We start from the raw sequence: 15,092 nt of genomic DNA, 5'->3' as shown, positions 1-15,092 counted from the left end.
GACGTCTCGTCTCTCACCGTCGCAAAGGACCTCATGGCCCGGCAGATTTCTCGTGTTTAAGCTTCTTTGACCATAACGACTGACTGAGGTCGTCAGTTTGAATCCAGTCACTTTGCCGACCTTTCTAATCTCCTAGGCACCCAGCGAATCTTCACGACAGCTTATCCACCCCGTGTCTAACGGAAAGATCGGCTTTTTTCATGGCCAATCGAAAGCAGCTCTGCGCGCTTCTCCTGATTCAGACCGTTGGCTAGAAGTTTTATCCGTTGTTTTATGAGTCTCAAATGGTTTTAACTACAGCTTCAGCCAATCAACATTTTGTTCCAGCAGGTTATATTCATCGATTGCGTTGATGCATGACGAAGTTACCTCCATTGGCAACGAGACTACCAACGATGAAGACTTTTGTTCCACCAGATAGTCATACATGGACGCAATTATTCATACCTATTGACGCAATTAAACATCCGTTGCAGACATTGTATACCGGCCCATATCATGCCTTGAAAGTAGAACCCAACTTCATGGTGTTGTACGTTCAAGGGAAATATCAGACAGCATCGATCGATTGAAGCAAGCTCTTATCGATTCGTCACTCCTGTGAACAACACCCTACATTTTTTCTACCACATCCACACCGCTCACACGTGACATACTGTTCACTATCAATGCATCTGTCAATACACCTAATTCTAACACAATTACATGAAGCGACAAAATATACACACACTTATTATTTTTAGTTAACTTTTAGAAGAAAAAAAGGTAGGGAAAAACTCAAACGTTTTCAATAACATGAACTGTTGAATCTTACATCCAACATGGAGTCTACTGTGAATCATTTTTCCACGAACAATTGTTTTTCATTTGTTAAGTGTACGTTTTGCTTTCATATTTTTCTATTGTTTATGTTGTTTTTCTCATTGTACATGCACATTTTCCACTCTGTTATCGATTCCTTGTTTTCCCTCACAAGTTGTCTGGAGGAGGACTGATACAGCATTTCATTCGATCCCGCATTTTGCCACAGAAATCACACTTCAATCATGTGCACAACCAAGATTTGATCCAATGAATGACCGTCGTTGAAGGGATAGTTTGGTGGTCTGATTAGAACTTTCTGTGAGCAAGGCCTACAAATACAGCCAAATTGAGCGCCAAAAATCAAGAGTGTCTCTGTTTGAGTTGGCGTGCATTCTCCTAATAGCTGTTTTCACAGCTGCATATTCAACCTGGAATGATCGAAGAAGAAGACACACACGGCGCCTGAATATGTATTTGATATGTAAAAAGTAGCTCAAATATTGAGTTTCTAATAAAGGCTTTCTGCACGTAATGTCCCTGTAACTTAAGGGTTTGGCAAAAGAGACTGACAGAATAAGTACTGGGCATTAAAAAAGTGTTGGAGTCGATTCATTTGACAAAAGAATTCTTGAAAGCAATGCTCCAACATGGGAACAGTTTAATGACTGAAACAAGTAAAAGAAAAGAGATAATGTTGTATGCAAAATTTCTTTGTTATTTTTGGTCAACAAACAACAGAATTCAGTATCAACGAAAAGAGCAAAAGGAATCAATGTTTTTTTTACTTGTGCATGTTTTATATGTAAAAAAAAAAAAGATAAAATTTCTCAACTTGATAAAAAATTTAAGTTCTCCCAGGTGCAATGTTCTAAACAGTAAACGATTTTACCTTTGGAGCAAGAAAGACGCTAACAACATCTTACATTCTGATACCATATAGTTTACACGAATCATCAAGTGAAAGCTAAGTGGAAGGAACAAAAAAATGTGTATTTGTCCATTAGGGAAATGGTTAAACTGTCTTCAACCATGAAGAGTCACAACTGCCTTCATTCAGCCAAACTAATACACGTTTAACTCTTCCTTCATATGCTCTGTTCTATTTAGCATATATCGAGATTTAAGCTGTTTAAGCTGTAAAATTTTTTTGGTTGTATTAGGTGATGTTTTAAAAACAGTTTATAAAAAAAGGTTGTTTTTGTATGTTTGTATGACCATGGCTCAGGATATTACCTGTCTGATCACAAAACAGAAACATTTCCAATTTGAATGCAAGATTATTAAAACACTTCCAATCTTGCCCATCTCCAATAAAGTTTGCTGAATCCTGCTAAAGAGAAAAAAAACAACTTCATGTAATTTAAACATTATTTTCATAAATTTACAAGGTTTATACACAAGACCAAAAAATTTAAAATACAACATATAAGACTATTTTTCTGATATTCTAACAGAAAAATTCTGTTTTAATCCTAAAACTTTTAAAAATTACTTTTAAGAAATACTCTGAAGAATTTACCAGGATTTATTTGACCGAAATGTGGCATAAACGAATCCAAACATCTGGTCTTTGGTGATATCACTGCAATATTATTGTACCGTATTGACAACTTGATTTAATTAACTGTGAAACAATCTACGTCATGCCTTTTCTTTAACAATACGTTATTGATCAATATGTTGAAGGTATTTGTCTCAGTAAATTCAAGAATACTCCATCTGTTTTCCCCTTATCCGTCTCTTAGTCTTTTCCATCCTTCCCAACAAGAAACAAACAAATACTTTCCTGTTATATTTGAAATCTTAAAATTGTTTTACACTCAAAGTACATCCTTATACAAATTTTCCATCTGTCTGTTGATAAAAAACTAATCTCAGATGATGTTTTGATTGGAGCCAGCTATATTCTAAATCCTTTACTCGAAATGTTTCTGGGTAGATACTCCAGCAAACAGTGAAAAGTTTATTGTCTGCGATAGGGGTGAAGAGTTTTCAATGTTGTTTACTTGTGTTTGTGATACTAATTTTACTGCTTTTATCTCCAATCAATTCAAAGTTTATCTGAGTAGGTAACAAATTAGGTGACTAATGATTTCATTTCTTTCTCTTTAATTGCTTATCATTCACCTTTAATAAATGCATAAATTACACCTTGATATACATTTACTCTGATATACATTTACTATGATATACATTTACTCTGCTCTTCATTTTCATTATACTTGTTGCTTTACTTTTCAAATTGTCACATTTTAATATTTTCAAGATTATTTTCTTCAAATTTTCCATTATAATAAGAAATTCTACCATTTAGATAATTTTCTAAAATACTAAATGTTATCAATTGCTTTGCATTGTTAATTTTCATAACCATTAACATTCTCACAGTGTACACAGATATTTTCATCTATCCTAACCTCTCATCTCTCTGCATTTTCATTAAATACTTATAAACCTGGGATGCAATTTATTCCAACTTAAAAGGTCAACTTTATAGTTAGGCCAAAAAGTCGAGAAACAGACAAATGAGCACAGTGGAGCAAATGAACAAATTTTGAGAGGACACTGTTGATAGAAATAGATAAAATTTGGAAGAATTTCCAGGAACAATTCATAGTAAAAGGGTTTTTCAAGAGGTTTAATTGGCCTACTTTGTGAAATTCTCTATAGATACTGAAAATAACAGCTTTGGTTTCAATTAAGTTTCAAGTGATGAAGACTATTTTTGGATCTCAATCAGAAATGTAGATAATCAACAAATCTGGCTTTCCAGAGCTCTTTTGTGCAGGAGGTAAAAATCATTGAATTAACATCAATAATTTTGCATAAAATTCTTCTTATTATGTAATATAAAAAACATTTTGTTTCAAGTTGTTGCTATCAATGTCTAACTTACCTGGAAGATTTTCATTAACCCATTTTCAAAGATAATTAACTTTTCTGCAATTTATTTACTTAATATTTTTCATAGATAAGCAGTAGATAATATCCAACAACAACAACTTTATTTAATGTCTGTTTTCCTTGTTACTCTGGGTTGGAATGGTCATACCCATTCTATGGAAGCTACTTCTTCCACAGAATGATGTTCATATGTGTCATTTGGCTGTGTTTGTACAGTTGGATGCCCTTCCTAACATCAGCAGAGTGTTCTGGGTATTTTTTCTTGTAGTGCAAACACTAGAGAGGTTGAATAAACCTTGATGTGACAGGACCAAAGGGACTTTACAACCTTACATTTTCCCCCTGCCCAATTAACCAATCATTTTGCAGGATGAACTGTAGGCAGGAGGGTGCTTTACACATAGTAAATGTAAAATTTACAACATCTGCTGCAGTGTTGCTGAGTTCATGTTGAACACTTAAATTTTGCTTAGAATATTATATTTCTTAAACATAAACAAAATGTCCCCCACACCTGCCACACCTGTATTAATTTACTTGGGTCATTATATAAAATATAATTATGCTGCAGGAGAACAAATTTCTAAAGACAATGTTTAGTGATTCCACTATTATGGTTAGTTCCTACTTGATAGCTTCCCAGACAGATTTCTCCATATTTGTCCAATTTCATTAAGATTTGACCTGTTTTTTTTTTTTCATTCTGATAATAATCATTGATAACACAAAGTTCACCAACACAAGCACACATTTTCGCAACCTAACCCTTTATATAGCTGTGTCCCAATTAATTTCCAATTCCAATCAGTTATTATTATTAACAAAGGTTTCAAAGTCTATTATAATGTATTCAAGGGACGATAAAGCGTTGATAATATCTGCACAATGAAATAATAGATAACATCAATTCTTTTAGTATAACTATTGGCATTTCTGCAGATGGCAGTGCTGAGTGATTATTCTGAAAGCAAGTCTGTTTTTCTCAACCAACTGCTGTATATTCCTGTACATAGACTTAGTGATTCTCCCATTACTTACTGGGCAAATACATTTAAGTTTATATTTCACTGATAAGGTCATAATAACATGGAAACCTGTACAGAGTTGTCTCCCATACCAGCTGAAATAATAAAATTAATACTAGTCAATAAACAATATAATTTTTCTTTACACAGTATAATTATTTCTAGTCAGTTTTTTTTTTTTATCATGCTCTTTGCTCTAAATGAGTCAAGATTAACTTAAGTTTTGCATACAGATGGAGTCTCTGAACTCAGGATAATTTAGAGTAGGATGGGATGGAATGGCCAAAAGCAGATTATCTTTAATCGTATGTCTGTTGAATCAGAACTAACTCTGGGGCTAAAGAAGGACGACAACAACAGCAACAACATCATATATAAAGCATTTTAAGTCAGTCAACAGATCAAAAAGAATCACTGACTTTTAACATTTAAATCCTCAAAATAAGAGAGGAAACAATGAAAGGAAACAGTTTGTTAGCCTTTGCCAAATTAAGTGATAGACACCACTTCTTTTTTGCTTTTGGTTGGTCACAAATAGATTGGAAGAGATTTGGAGGAAACTTTTTGAAAGTAGTATATTTTAGTAAGGTGCCATAGGAAGTATTTTAGCCAAAGGAATTAGAGAAAATTACAAAAATTGCTTTCAAAGTATTTAATTTACAAAGACAGAATCTGAAATATTCATAAAATTTGTTGATGCCAGTTCCAATTATTGCATACTTTGGCATTTCTGCAATAACCCCGTTTTTTTTTTTTTTGTCTCGAAATATTTTGCTTTGATTTTTTTTCCCTCTGCTTTTGTGTAAGTGTGTGCATTTATGAGAGTATGTTTCTGTATGTGTGAGTGTGTTGGTAAATCAACGTCTGTTCATAGTTTTTTGTGAATTTGTACAGGTTTTTGCACAACAATTAAGGAATAAAGTTAATTAGTATATCTTTGCAGCTGCACAAACACAAAATTAAACAAAAGACACCAGAATATAATTAAAACAAGTTTTGATTTTAATTGAACAAAAACAAAAAACAAAAAAGAAGACACTTCTGAAAATTATTTATAATTTCCTTAAGAAATTCATGATTTAATCACAGTAATTTTTTTATATTGTTTTAAAGTGAACTTAAAAAACTTCCATCAAAATTCCATGTTAATTTATGTTCCAAACATTCTCTTAATAATGGCAAAGTTATTTCACTAAATTCTTCCTTATTTTCAAAATTAATTGACACAAAATCAGTGCATTTTACCAGAAATATGGTAAGAAAAGAGTTAAAAGAAGTTATCTGATAGCAATGGTCTACCTATTTCACAGACAAGAGAACTCGTTAAGTATAATTATATAACATTCAGTAATCATTAATCACCTTTCCCTTTTTAATAATTACCTCTGAAACAAGACTATCTATTGATCTCTGTAACGTTAAATAAATTCTTTTATCTGTTTTTATAAATTGCAAATTGATAATCATTGTTGTTGTTGTTGTTTAATCTCAAGTGAGCCCTCATTGACCAGGTATTCTTGTTGTCATAGCCCCTCCCCTACTATCACTTGTAGTTTCCCTTTCCTCCTTCTGGCAACCTAACAATTCACATAGCGTCTCCCTTTCTCTCTAATCTATCATTATCATCATCATTCTTATTATTATCATTCATCATCATCATCATCGTCATCCATGCTGGCCTGGGTTGGACGGTTTGACTGAGTGTCAATGTAATCAGCTCAGAGAGAGAGAAAGAGAGAGAGAGAGAGAGAGAGAGTGACAGAGACAGACACACAGAGAGATAGAGAGTGGAGGTTGATGAAAAAAATGAGCTTTTGATATTAGAAACAATAAAGAGAATCTCGAAGAGAAAAGGCAATTCTAATGAAAAACATATTCTTTGAATCCTTTCACAGCAACAGGATTCAACCCTATTCTTTCAGCTGAAGTAAGAAAAATATAAAACTGTAAAACTTTGAGATTAGAAAAGACATGTAGCTATGGGAACGATGCCAATGCAAACATGAGAACTTGGCATTGTCTTCCAGTTTTGCCAGATTCTGTCAAACAGTTCCACCAACATGGAAAAGTTAGTCCACATTATTCTGTAAGGAGCATCAGGCCAATTTCCTGGTTTCTCTGGGGGACATATTCTTCCCTGGATGAGACATCAGTCCATTGCAGAATTAACTCACTTTCGCCATCTGAGTGGACTGCAGCAATGTGAAATGAAGTGCCTTGCTCAAGAGCACAATGTTTTGCCTGGTTCAGGAATTGAAACCACGATCTTGAGATCATGAATACAACACCTCTACCACTAAGCCATCAGTTTGGGAAGCAAATGTTAAATGATGATGATGATGTTGATGATAAAAACCTTTTGGTAAACATCATCAAAAGAAGAATTTTCAATTAAAATAATTTTATTTATTTAAAGAGTTTAAATATTGAAGTAATCAATTTGAATGTAGATTGATTTCTCGTTAATTAACAAAGGTGGTAGTAGATTAACAGAATCTTTGGCACATCACATGGAATACTGGCTGCTGTTTGTTCTGGCTCTGTACATTATGTGTTCAAATCTCATTGAGGCTTATATTGCTTTTTTTAATTATTCTGGAGTTAATAAAACAATTGTATCATTTCCTGGGGTGGATTTAACTGACTGAACCATCCTCCTTCACCCAATTTGTGACTTTGTGCCAAAGTTGAAAATTAGGAAAAATATGTTCTTTGAATAGCAATTACAGAGTAAACCCAAGCTTACACTGTTCCTGGCAGCACCAAATAATGTAGATTTATTTTCTCACAAGAAATGGTTAAAACAAAATAACAGAATTCACTGAAGAATTTAATCAGTTGTTTGATAAAATACGATCAACAGCTTCTGCCAGATTTTTGGCAAATCCGTCAGGTTTTACAGTTGCATGGTTCTTGTCTTCAAGTCTGTAAGAACAACAATAGCAACAACGGTCAAAAGTCAGGCAGTGCAAATGAATGGCATTGAAATTCTTTAAAAAAGATTTTTAAATGTCATGGTTGTTGAAAATTTCAAATGTTTATCAATTTTTAAGCCTTTACAGAATTTAATCATTTTAATGAATTGATCAATAAATTTATATGAGGCCCTTGTCCTAAATAACCTCACATTTCCATGTCTGAGACACCCGACTCTTCTTCTTCTTATGTCTTCTCTATTGTGTTTCACTATCCTGGATCCAATCCTTCTTCACTAGAAAAATGTCAATCCCACAGAGTTATCTCTCCTCCAACATATTTTCAAGCTGATATTAACTAACAAATGTTCCAGCTGAGCATCAATCACACCAATCACGTCAATCACATCAATCTCATCAACTGCCAAAGGTCTGACAAAAGTCATGAGTTCAACTCCCTGTTGCTTTCGATTAAACTTTTAAAAGAGATAACATTTGTTGTAGTGTGAATAAATTTAAATTTAAATTTTTTTTAAAATCAACCAAAATAAGATTATTTCTCTTGTTTTCAAAACGGATTTTTTTTTGTAGCTTCAGCTCAGACTGTGGCCATGCTGGAGCACCACAAAAATGTTTACAAATTTGAAACAAGAAAAAGGCAAACAAAATGTGTACTTGATCATTTAGATAATTTAGTTAAATTAAATAATCAAGATAAATTTAGATAATTCAGTTGTACTGATTTCCTCTTGTGTGTTTCCAAAGTAGGGCAGAAGACAGAGCAGACCATTCAAACTTGTTTCACCTGTTCCACTATTGACCGATAGACTGTGTCACTGATACAACTTTACAATCAAACATTCAACAACATTTTTCAATGTCTTTCACCTTTAATAACACAAATGCTTTTTTTTTTTTATCTCAATGAAATGATTGATTTGTTTCTGGAAATATTCTAAGGAAGAAGAATGTTGCAAACAGCGAACAGACACTCCTCAAACTGTTTCTGTTTTGCTTCATGTCAAGAGAAGAGTAGAGCCTTCTCTCATCCCCACCCATAAGAAGTTCCTTTGCTCTCTTGGACCTCATACTAAAGTACATGTCAAACCCCATTCTCAGAGGCCCTTTTTCTGTCTTTGTTTATCCTGCAGAAACTGATTTACAAATATTTGAGTTTAGCATCAGTTATATCCCTCTCATCTACCTGGGTGGACTGCCAGTGGCACATAAAAAGCACCATTTGAGCATGATCGTTGCCAGCGTCGCCATACCAGCACATGTGCCGGTGGTATGTGAAAAACAACATTCGAGCATGGTTGTTGCCAGTGTCGCCAGACTGGCCCTCATGCTAGTGGCACGTAAAAGCACCCCCTACACTCTCAGAGTGGTTGGCATAAGGAAGGGCATCCAGCTGTAGAAACTCTGCCAGATCAGATTGGAGCCTGGTGCAACCTTCTGGTTTCACCAGTCCTCAGTCAAACCGTCCAACCCATGCCAGCATGGAAAGCAGACGTTAAATGACGATGATATATATATGTATATGAAATTTCAATATTAATTTGGTTTTAGTTAAGTGATTCTCTTCTGGCAGTATCTCTAATTCTGCCACATTAACAATTTCTCTTCTTACAAAGATAATCTCTGCACCTGTTTTCAGATCACAACCAGCTTTTGTATCGTCATCGTGTGACCCTAACCTTAGTATCACTGAGTGCTTCCTGTTTACAGTTGCTTTCCAAGGTGCATTTTCAGTTTATCAACACAAGATTGTGCTATAAACTTGTTTACATAATTTGACCAAAAAACATTTCAAATTTTCTCAGATAACAGAGATATGCAGGATCACAACACTTGTTGTTGCAAGATAAAAATAAATTTTTCGATTGCATTTTTCAGTTAGTGTAAAATGAGTGGCGGGTGGAGGAAGTAGTACAAAAAAAAATTGGAAAACGGTGTACACATTGTATCAGTGACGTAGAGCGGCGAGAAGCCTGGTATCAGCTGGGGTGGGGGGGAGAAGATTTGTCACTTTCAGAAAGAAACTGAATGGCTTTTTATTTGAATCAAGTTAGTCAAGGACTGGAACGAGAAGCAAGATGTGCTGACGTACATGAAAAGCACAAAACCCACCAGAAAAACAAAACTATGTCGACATAACTATTTCTGGAGAAATCTATTTCATTGTTTTACCTTTTCTTCTCCCAATTTGTTGTGGTTGGATGATTTTGTTGAAGATACAACATTTTTACAGCTGAATATCTCCCCCACCCCCGGGCACAAACCAATCACCTGTAAAGCAGGAGTAAAACTTACATTTGTTTTGTTAGTCTGGCAAAATAGAGCAAGGAACATGATATGCTTCAGTGATACCCCCATAATAACTGTAACAAGATTTGAAGTTATTTCCTTGGAAAACAACTTTCAACTGGAGGTACTCAGTGATATTATATAGGGTACCACTATGAGGGTACTAAAGTTGGTTATGTTTGCTTTGGCATGGTTTCTCTCTAATCTGTTACTCCTTCCCTTCACACTTTCTGTTTATATTTGCAGAAAATATAAACAATAGTAAATAACCCAAGAATACCTGACCCCTTCACATAACTCATTGTATCACCTTTTCAACTTCATCCTCCACTCTTTTTCCAACCCTGTCACTAATCCTTTTTCTTTCCCTTCTTACCATTCCCTCATCCCTCTGCCTACAATCATCACACACTCTCTCTTCTATTCTTCCTTAGTTATAAGGACCACTTTGACCCTTAGTCTTACAAGTTATGAGGCAATCGTCACTAGTGTTGGTGCCAAGTGGTTGGCATTAGAAAGGGCATCCACCTGTAGGAACTATGTCCAGGTAGATACGGCTGCTTGATGATGTCCTCTCACTCCTTAGGTTCCATCAAACCATCCAACCCATGGAAGCTGGAAGATGATGATGATGATGATGATGATGATGATGAAGATGGTGGTAATGGTAAAATGATAAGACAAAACTAAAATATGAAGATCAACTTTAATAAATATTTTTACCTAAACTTTCCAGTGCACACCTGAACGCCCCTCAATCCAACAGCCTGGGCTCCACCAATATCATTGACAATATCATCTCCAATCATAACAACCTAAAAAGACAAAAAAATATTTTAAATATGCCACATGAAAATTATGAAGGTTGTTTTCAATTCTAGTGATGAATACTGAGTTGTTTAATTAATGTTAATTACTTAATTATTGATTTATGACATAAGTAACTGACAGATTCACAGAACTTGAGCAGCACTCAGTGATGACATGGTCTTTCCAAATACTGAACCTTATTATCACCAAGAATTTCTTCTGCTAAAAGCAGTTCCTTAGTATAACTAGGAGGATCCATCCTAAATACTAGTCGTTCCCTTCACAGTTTGAAAATATTTTGGTTTACAACAGCTGCTGACATTCTACAAGGTGCAAGTGGGCCCTCAAAGGTGTTTGGAAAGATGTTGCTGCTGCTGCACACAGGCATTTTTGACCAGATTTAGAGAAAAGGCTGCTTGATTGGTGGACATTCCATCACTAATAGACATGCTCCAGTCTCTGCTGCCGCCGCTTTCCCTCTTTTCTCAAACTGGAATCTCTTCTTCCCTGCAGCTGTAGACCTGCCACAGTTTTAAACAGAACATTAACAACAGTCTTAGAGGGCCTAAGACTCAACCAGTCTTAAAGGGCCTACAAAGGTCATGGGCTCTGTCCCACCTTCCTCCACACTCAGCACAAGAAGAAGAAAATAAAATAACAAAGAAATAACATTTTGACCCATTTCAACATTTAATTATGAACAAACATAACAATATAAAATTTAATTTCAGAAAATAAAAAAACCCAATAAATACAAAATAACTGTTACTTGCCTCAGCAGGTTTTAAATTCATATCCTTGAGGGCAGTTTTGAAAAACTCAGGTGATGGTTTACCAAACACTTCAGCTTCAATATCACAGGCACTCTAGGGACAAGTAAAATAAACCAAAATTTAAACAACAAAGAATTGAAAGAAACAAAAGAAAGATTTTTGTTTTCAAGATAATGAAGAATATAACAAATAATAATAACAATAATAATAATAATAATCCTTTCCACTATAGGCATTGCCTCTGTGAGGCCCAACGTTCAACGGTCATGCTTGACCACCTCATCCCATGTCTTCCTGGGTCTCCCTCTTGCACAGGTTCCCCCCACTGTTAGGGTGTGACACTTCTTCACACAGCTGTCCTCATCCATATGCAACACCTGACCATGTCAGCGCAGTTGTCTCTCTTGCACACCACATCTGATACTTCTTATGTCCAACTTTTCTGTCAGGGCACTTGCACTCTGTTGTGCATCCACACTGACATTACACATCCATCGGAGCATACTAGCTTCGTTTCTTGCAAGCCTACATGTCTTCAGCAGTCACAACCCATGTTTCACTGCCATGTAGCATAGCTGTTCGCACACATGAATCATACAATCTACCTTTCACTCTGAGTGAGAGGCCCTTTGTCACCAGTAGGGGTAGAAGCTTTCTAAACTTTGCCCAGGCTATTCTTATTCTAGTGGTAACACTCTCTGAGCATCCACCCCCCACTACTAACTTGGTCACCTGGGTAGGGGAAGCTATCAACTACTTCGAGTTTCCCCCACCCTGGAGTGTGATGGAATCTGTTTTCTGAGCATCTGTGGTGTCTATTGCCCCTGTGCATCTGCTGCACACGAAAGCTGTCTTCTCAGTTAATCTTCCTTTGATGTTGCTGCACCTCTTATGTGTCCATAGCTTACACTGGGTACATCTTATGGAGTTTCTACCTACACCTTTTCTACACTAATAATTTTCTATAATAATAATAATAATAATAATAATAATAAATGATGATTTTGATGATGATGATGATTACGATGATATTAATAATCAGTTACCTCAAGTACTTTCATATAAGCCCCTGAATCAAGGACAAGTTTGCCATTTTCCTGATAATATTTGCTGTAAAATATAAGAAAGAAAAACAAATTATCATCATGATTATCATTGGGCATTTGCTTTCCACGTTGGCATGGGTTAGATGGCTTAACTGGAAGTGGTAAGCCAGAGAGCCACACCAGGTTATGTTCTGAATTTGGCTTCAATGGCTTCAATGCCTTTCCTAATGCCAAACACTTTGAGAGTCGGTGCCTTTTTACATGTCCCCAGCACAAGTGCTTTTTTATGTGTCACCGGCAGGGAAGCTGTTACATGCCATTGGCACCACCCACAACCATGATTTTGCTTGGCTTGACAAGTCTTTTTAAGCACAGCAAATTGCCAAAAGTTGCCATCACTTGTCCTTACCTCTGTGAACTGAGAAACCAGAAGGATGTGCCAAGTTCCAACGTCTGTTTTGACATGGTTTCTATAAATGGGTGCCCTTCTGAACACCAGCCACTTTACAGTGTGTATGAGGTGCTTTTTGTGTGACACCAGCACCAACAGGGTCACCAAGTACCCACAAGGTAAGATCCCTTGTCTGGGTGAATACATAACTTGCCCGTCCAAAAAAAAAAAAAAAAAAAATAGCCCCACATCAAATCAAAAGGATCCAAATAAAAGATTTACAAAGACCGATATTTACCTGCTTCCCAAAGCTAATAAAACTGGATGCGATAAAGATTTGAGAAGTTGAAATGCTTCATTCATAACCTCATATGTAAAATGCTCAGCCATATCACCAATGATAACGCTGTTGGGATTACTTGTATCAATGTCACGAAAGTCTTCTGCAGCCTCTAAAACATAGGAAATAAGCCATAATGGAATAACTGATTAATATCACAAATTAAATTTAACACATCACCTGGTTTAACACCACACCATGGTCCTTTGAGAAGCTTTAGTTTGAGTGGGAGACCTAAAATGGTAACTGGTTTAATGCCACAGTATGGTCTTTGAGGGGTAGGCTTAACAGAGTATTTGAGTTAATAATGCATCATATCTTGGAGGTCTTTAACTGAGCCACTTCTCTTGTAACCCTGCAGACCAGAGTAACCTCTAATATCACTCACTGTTTACGTTGATTAGTTGACATTAAGGAGGTGTGTTGGGTGTTGAAAGACTAAACTATGCTAAAGAAAGAAGCACCGGTGTCTGGCTATGAAGGAGAAGATGAGAGGAAGGAAGTGATGGGGGTGCTAGAGCAAACAATCAAGGAACAAGAAGGTGAACACAAGAGAAGATACAGACAGTGGGTTGTGGGAGAGGATGAGAGAATATGAGGATGCTTTCATAGGAGTGTGTGCGTGTGTGGTGGGGTAAACAGGTGGCAGCAGACATTAAAAATATAGAATATCCACCAGACCATCAGGTGCTGACTAGACCATCAGATGTTGTTACACACTGCTGGTCACAATGCGCTTCTAATTCTGTCTTGATTGCACCATTCTTTTCCATATTGACCAAAATTGCTAAACTAAATCATCTTCCCATCGTCATGGATGCCTTCAAGCATATAAACAAATAAAACACACACACATAAGGCTTCTTTTAGTTTCCATCTACCAAATTCATTCATAAGGCGTTTGTGTCAGCCTGGGGCTGTAGTTGAAGAAACCAAACCTGAAACGACTTGGTTGGCAATCAAACTTGTTAATCATACGTTTTTGTAAAAGATTCTGAAGAAGGAGAAAAACTTACTTGGATTCACAAGAAGCAGTGGCCGTAATCCACGGCTTCCTAGAACACTGCAAACAGCTGGAATCGGAGAAAATATCTGGGAACATTCAATGTTAAAACCAAATTTCCTCAGTTTTTCAGAGAGGACTTTTTGCGTCACGGCATTCTCATTGGTGCAAAACCTTACAGCTATTCCACTGTTTTTTAACCTTAAAATATATTTTCAAAAATACATATAATATACATATAATATATATTAGATATAAGAAAAATAGATTCACTCTCAGAACTAATATTATCTTCACAAGTGGATAATAAATTGCAAAACATTGAACAAAATGTTTTGTAGCAGTTGAGTTTTTGCATTCTGAGTTCAAATTCTACCCAAGACAACTTTACATTGAATCCTTCCTTTATATTTCGGTTATAGGGGTTTAGTTGGAGGGGGAAGGAAAATTACCAGGGATCCTTTTCAGGGCCTCCATGACTGGCAGGAGGAAAAGAAGAGACCAGGTTTAAATACTTGTAAAAGTGAGTACTTTACTAAAGGCAGCCAAGGATCAAGTAGTGTGTTAATTTGGGCAATGGATGAAGTTTACCACGCATGCATAATCCGAAACACACATGATTGCTTGTCAGTCCATCTGTTTACACACACATCATCAACATAATATGTGTGTTTACACACACACACACACATATGCACACATGCACATCCATGAAAACACACACACATCTTCCTTTAACTACAGTGTAGGTCATGTAAAGACAGGATCTTCCCC

The 15,092-nt window shown here is 35.9% G+C and overlaps 1 protein-coding gene across 3 annotated transcripts in view; it reads right to left on the bottom strand.

Annotated features, from left to right (window-relative positions):
- Positions 1-1,723: 1,723 nt before the first annotated feature.
- Positions 1,724-15,092, bottom strand: part of LOC106875549 (phospholysine phosphohistidine inorganic pyrophosphate phosphatase) — an 18,085-nt gene continuing 4,716 nt past the window's right edge. The window contains exons 2-7 of one of the 3 annotated variants that reach the window (XM_014923748.2): positions 14,332-14,519; positions 13,274-13,427; positions 12,585-12,648; positions 11,539-11,631; positions 10,679-10,770; positions 1,724-2,134 (exon numbers count right to left, since the gene is read on the bottom strand). In XM_014923748.2, the coding sequence (XP_014779234.1) occupies positions 2,026-2,134; positions 10,679-10,770; positions 11,539-11,631; positions 12,585-12,648; positions 13,274-13,427; positions 14,332-14,519 (700 nt within the window). In that variant the 3' untranslated portion in view covers positions 1,724-2,025. Of the gene's footprint in view, positions 2,135-7,475; positions 7,659-10,678; positions 10,771-11,538; positions 11,632-12,584; positions 12,649-13,273; positions 13,428-14,331; positions 14,520-15,092 lie in introns of those variants that run through there. The other 2 variants (XM_014923749.2, XM_014923751.2) reach the window with 2 other exon arrangements.

Source organism: Octopus bimaculoides, chromosome 14 (genome assembly GCF_001194135.2).
Source record: "Octopus bimaculoides isolate UCB-OBI-ISO-001 chromosome 14, ASM119413v2, whole genome shotgun sequence".
NCBI lineage: Eukaryota > Metazoa > Mollusca > Cephalopoda > Octopoda > Octopodidae > Octopus > Octopus bimaculoides.
Note: the sequence above shows the minus strand (reverse complement) of the source record. Positions and strands in the feature narration are given on the sequence as shown.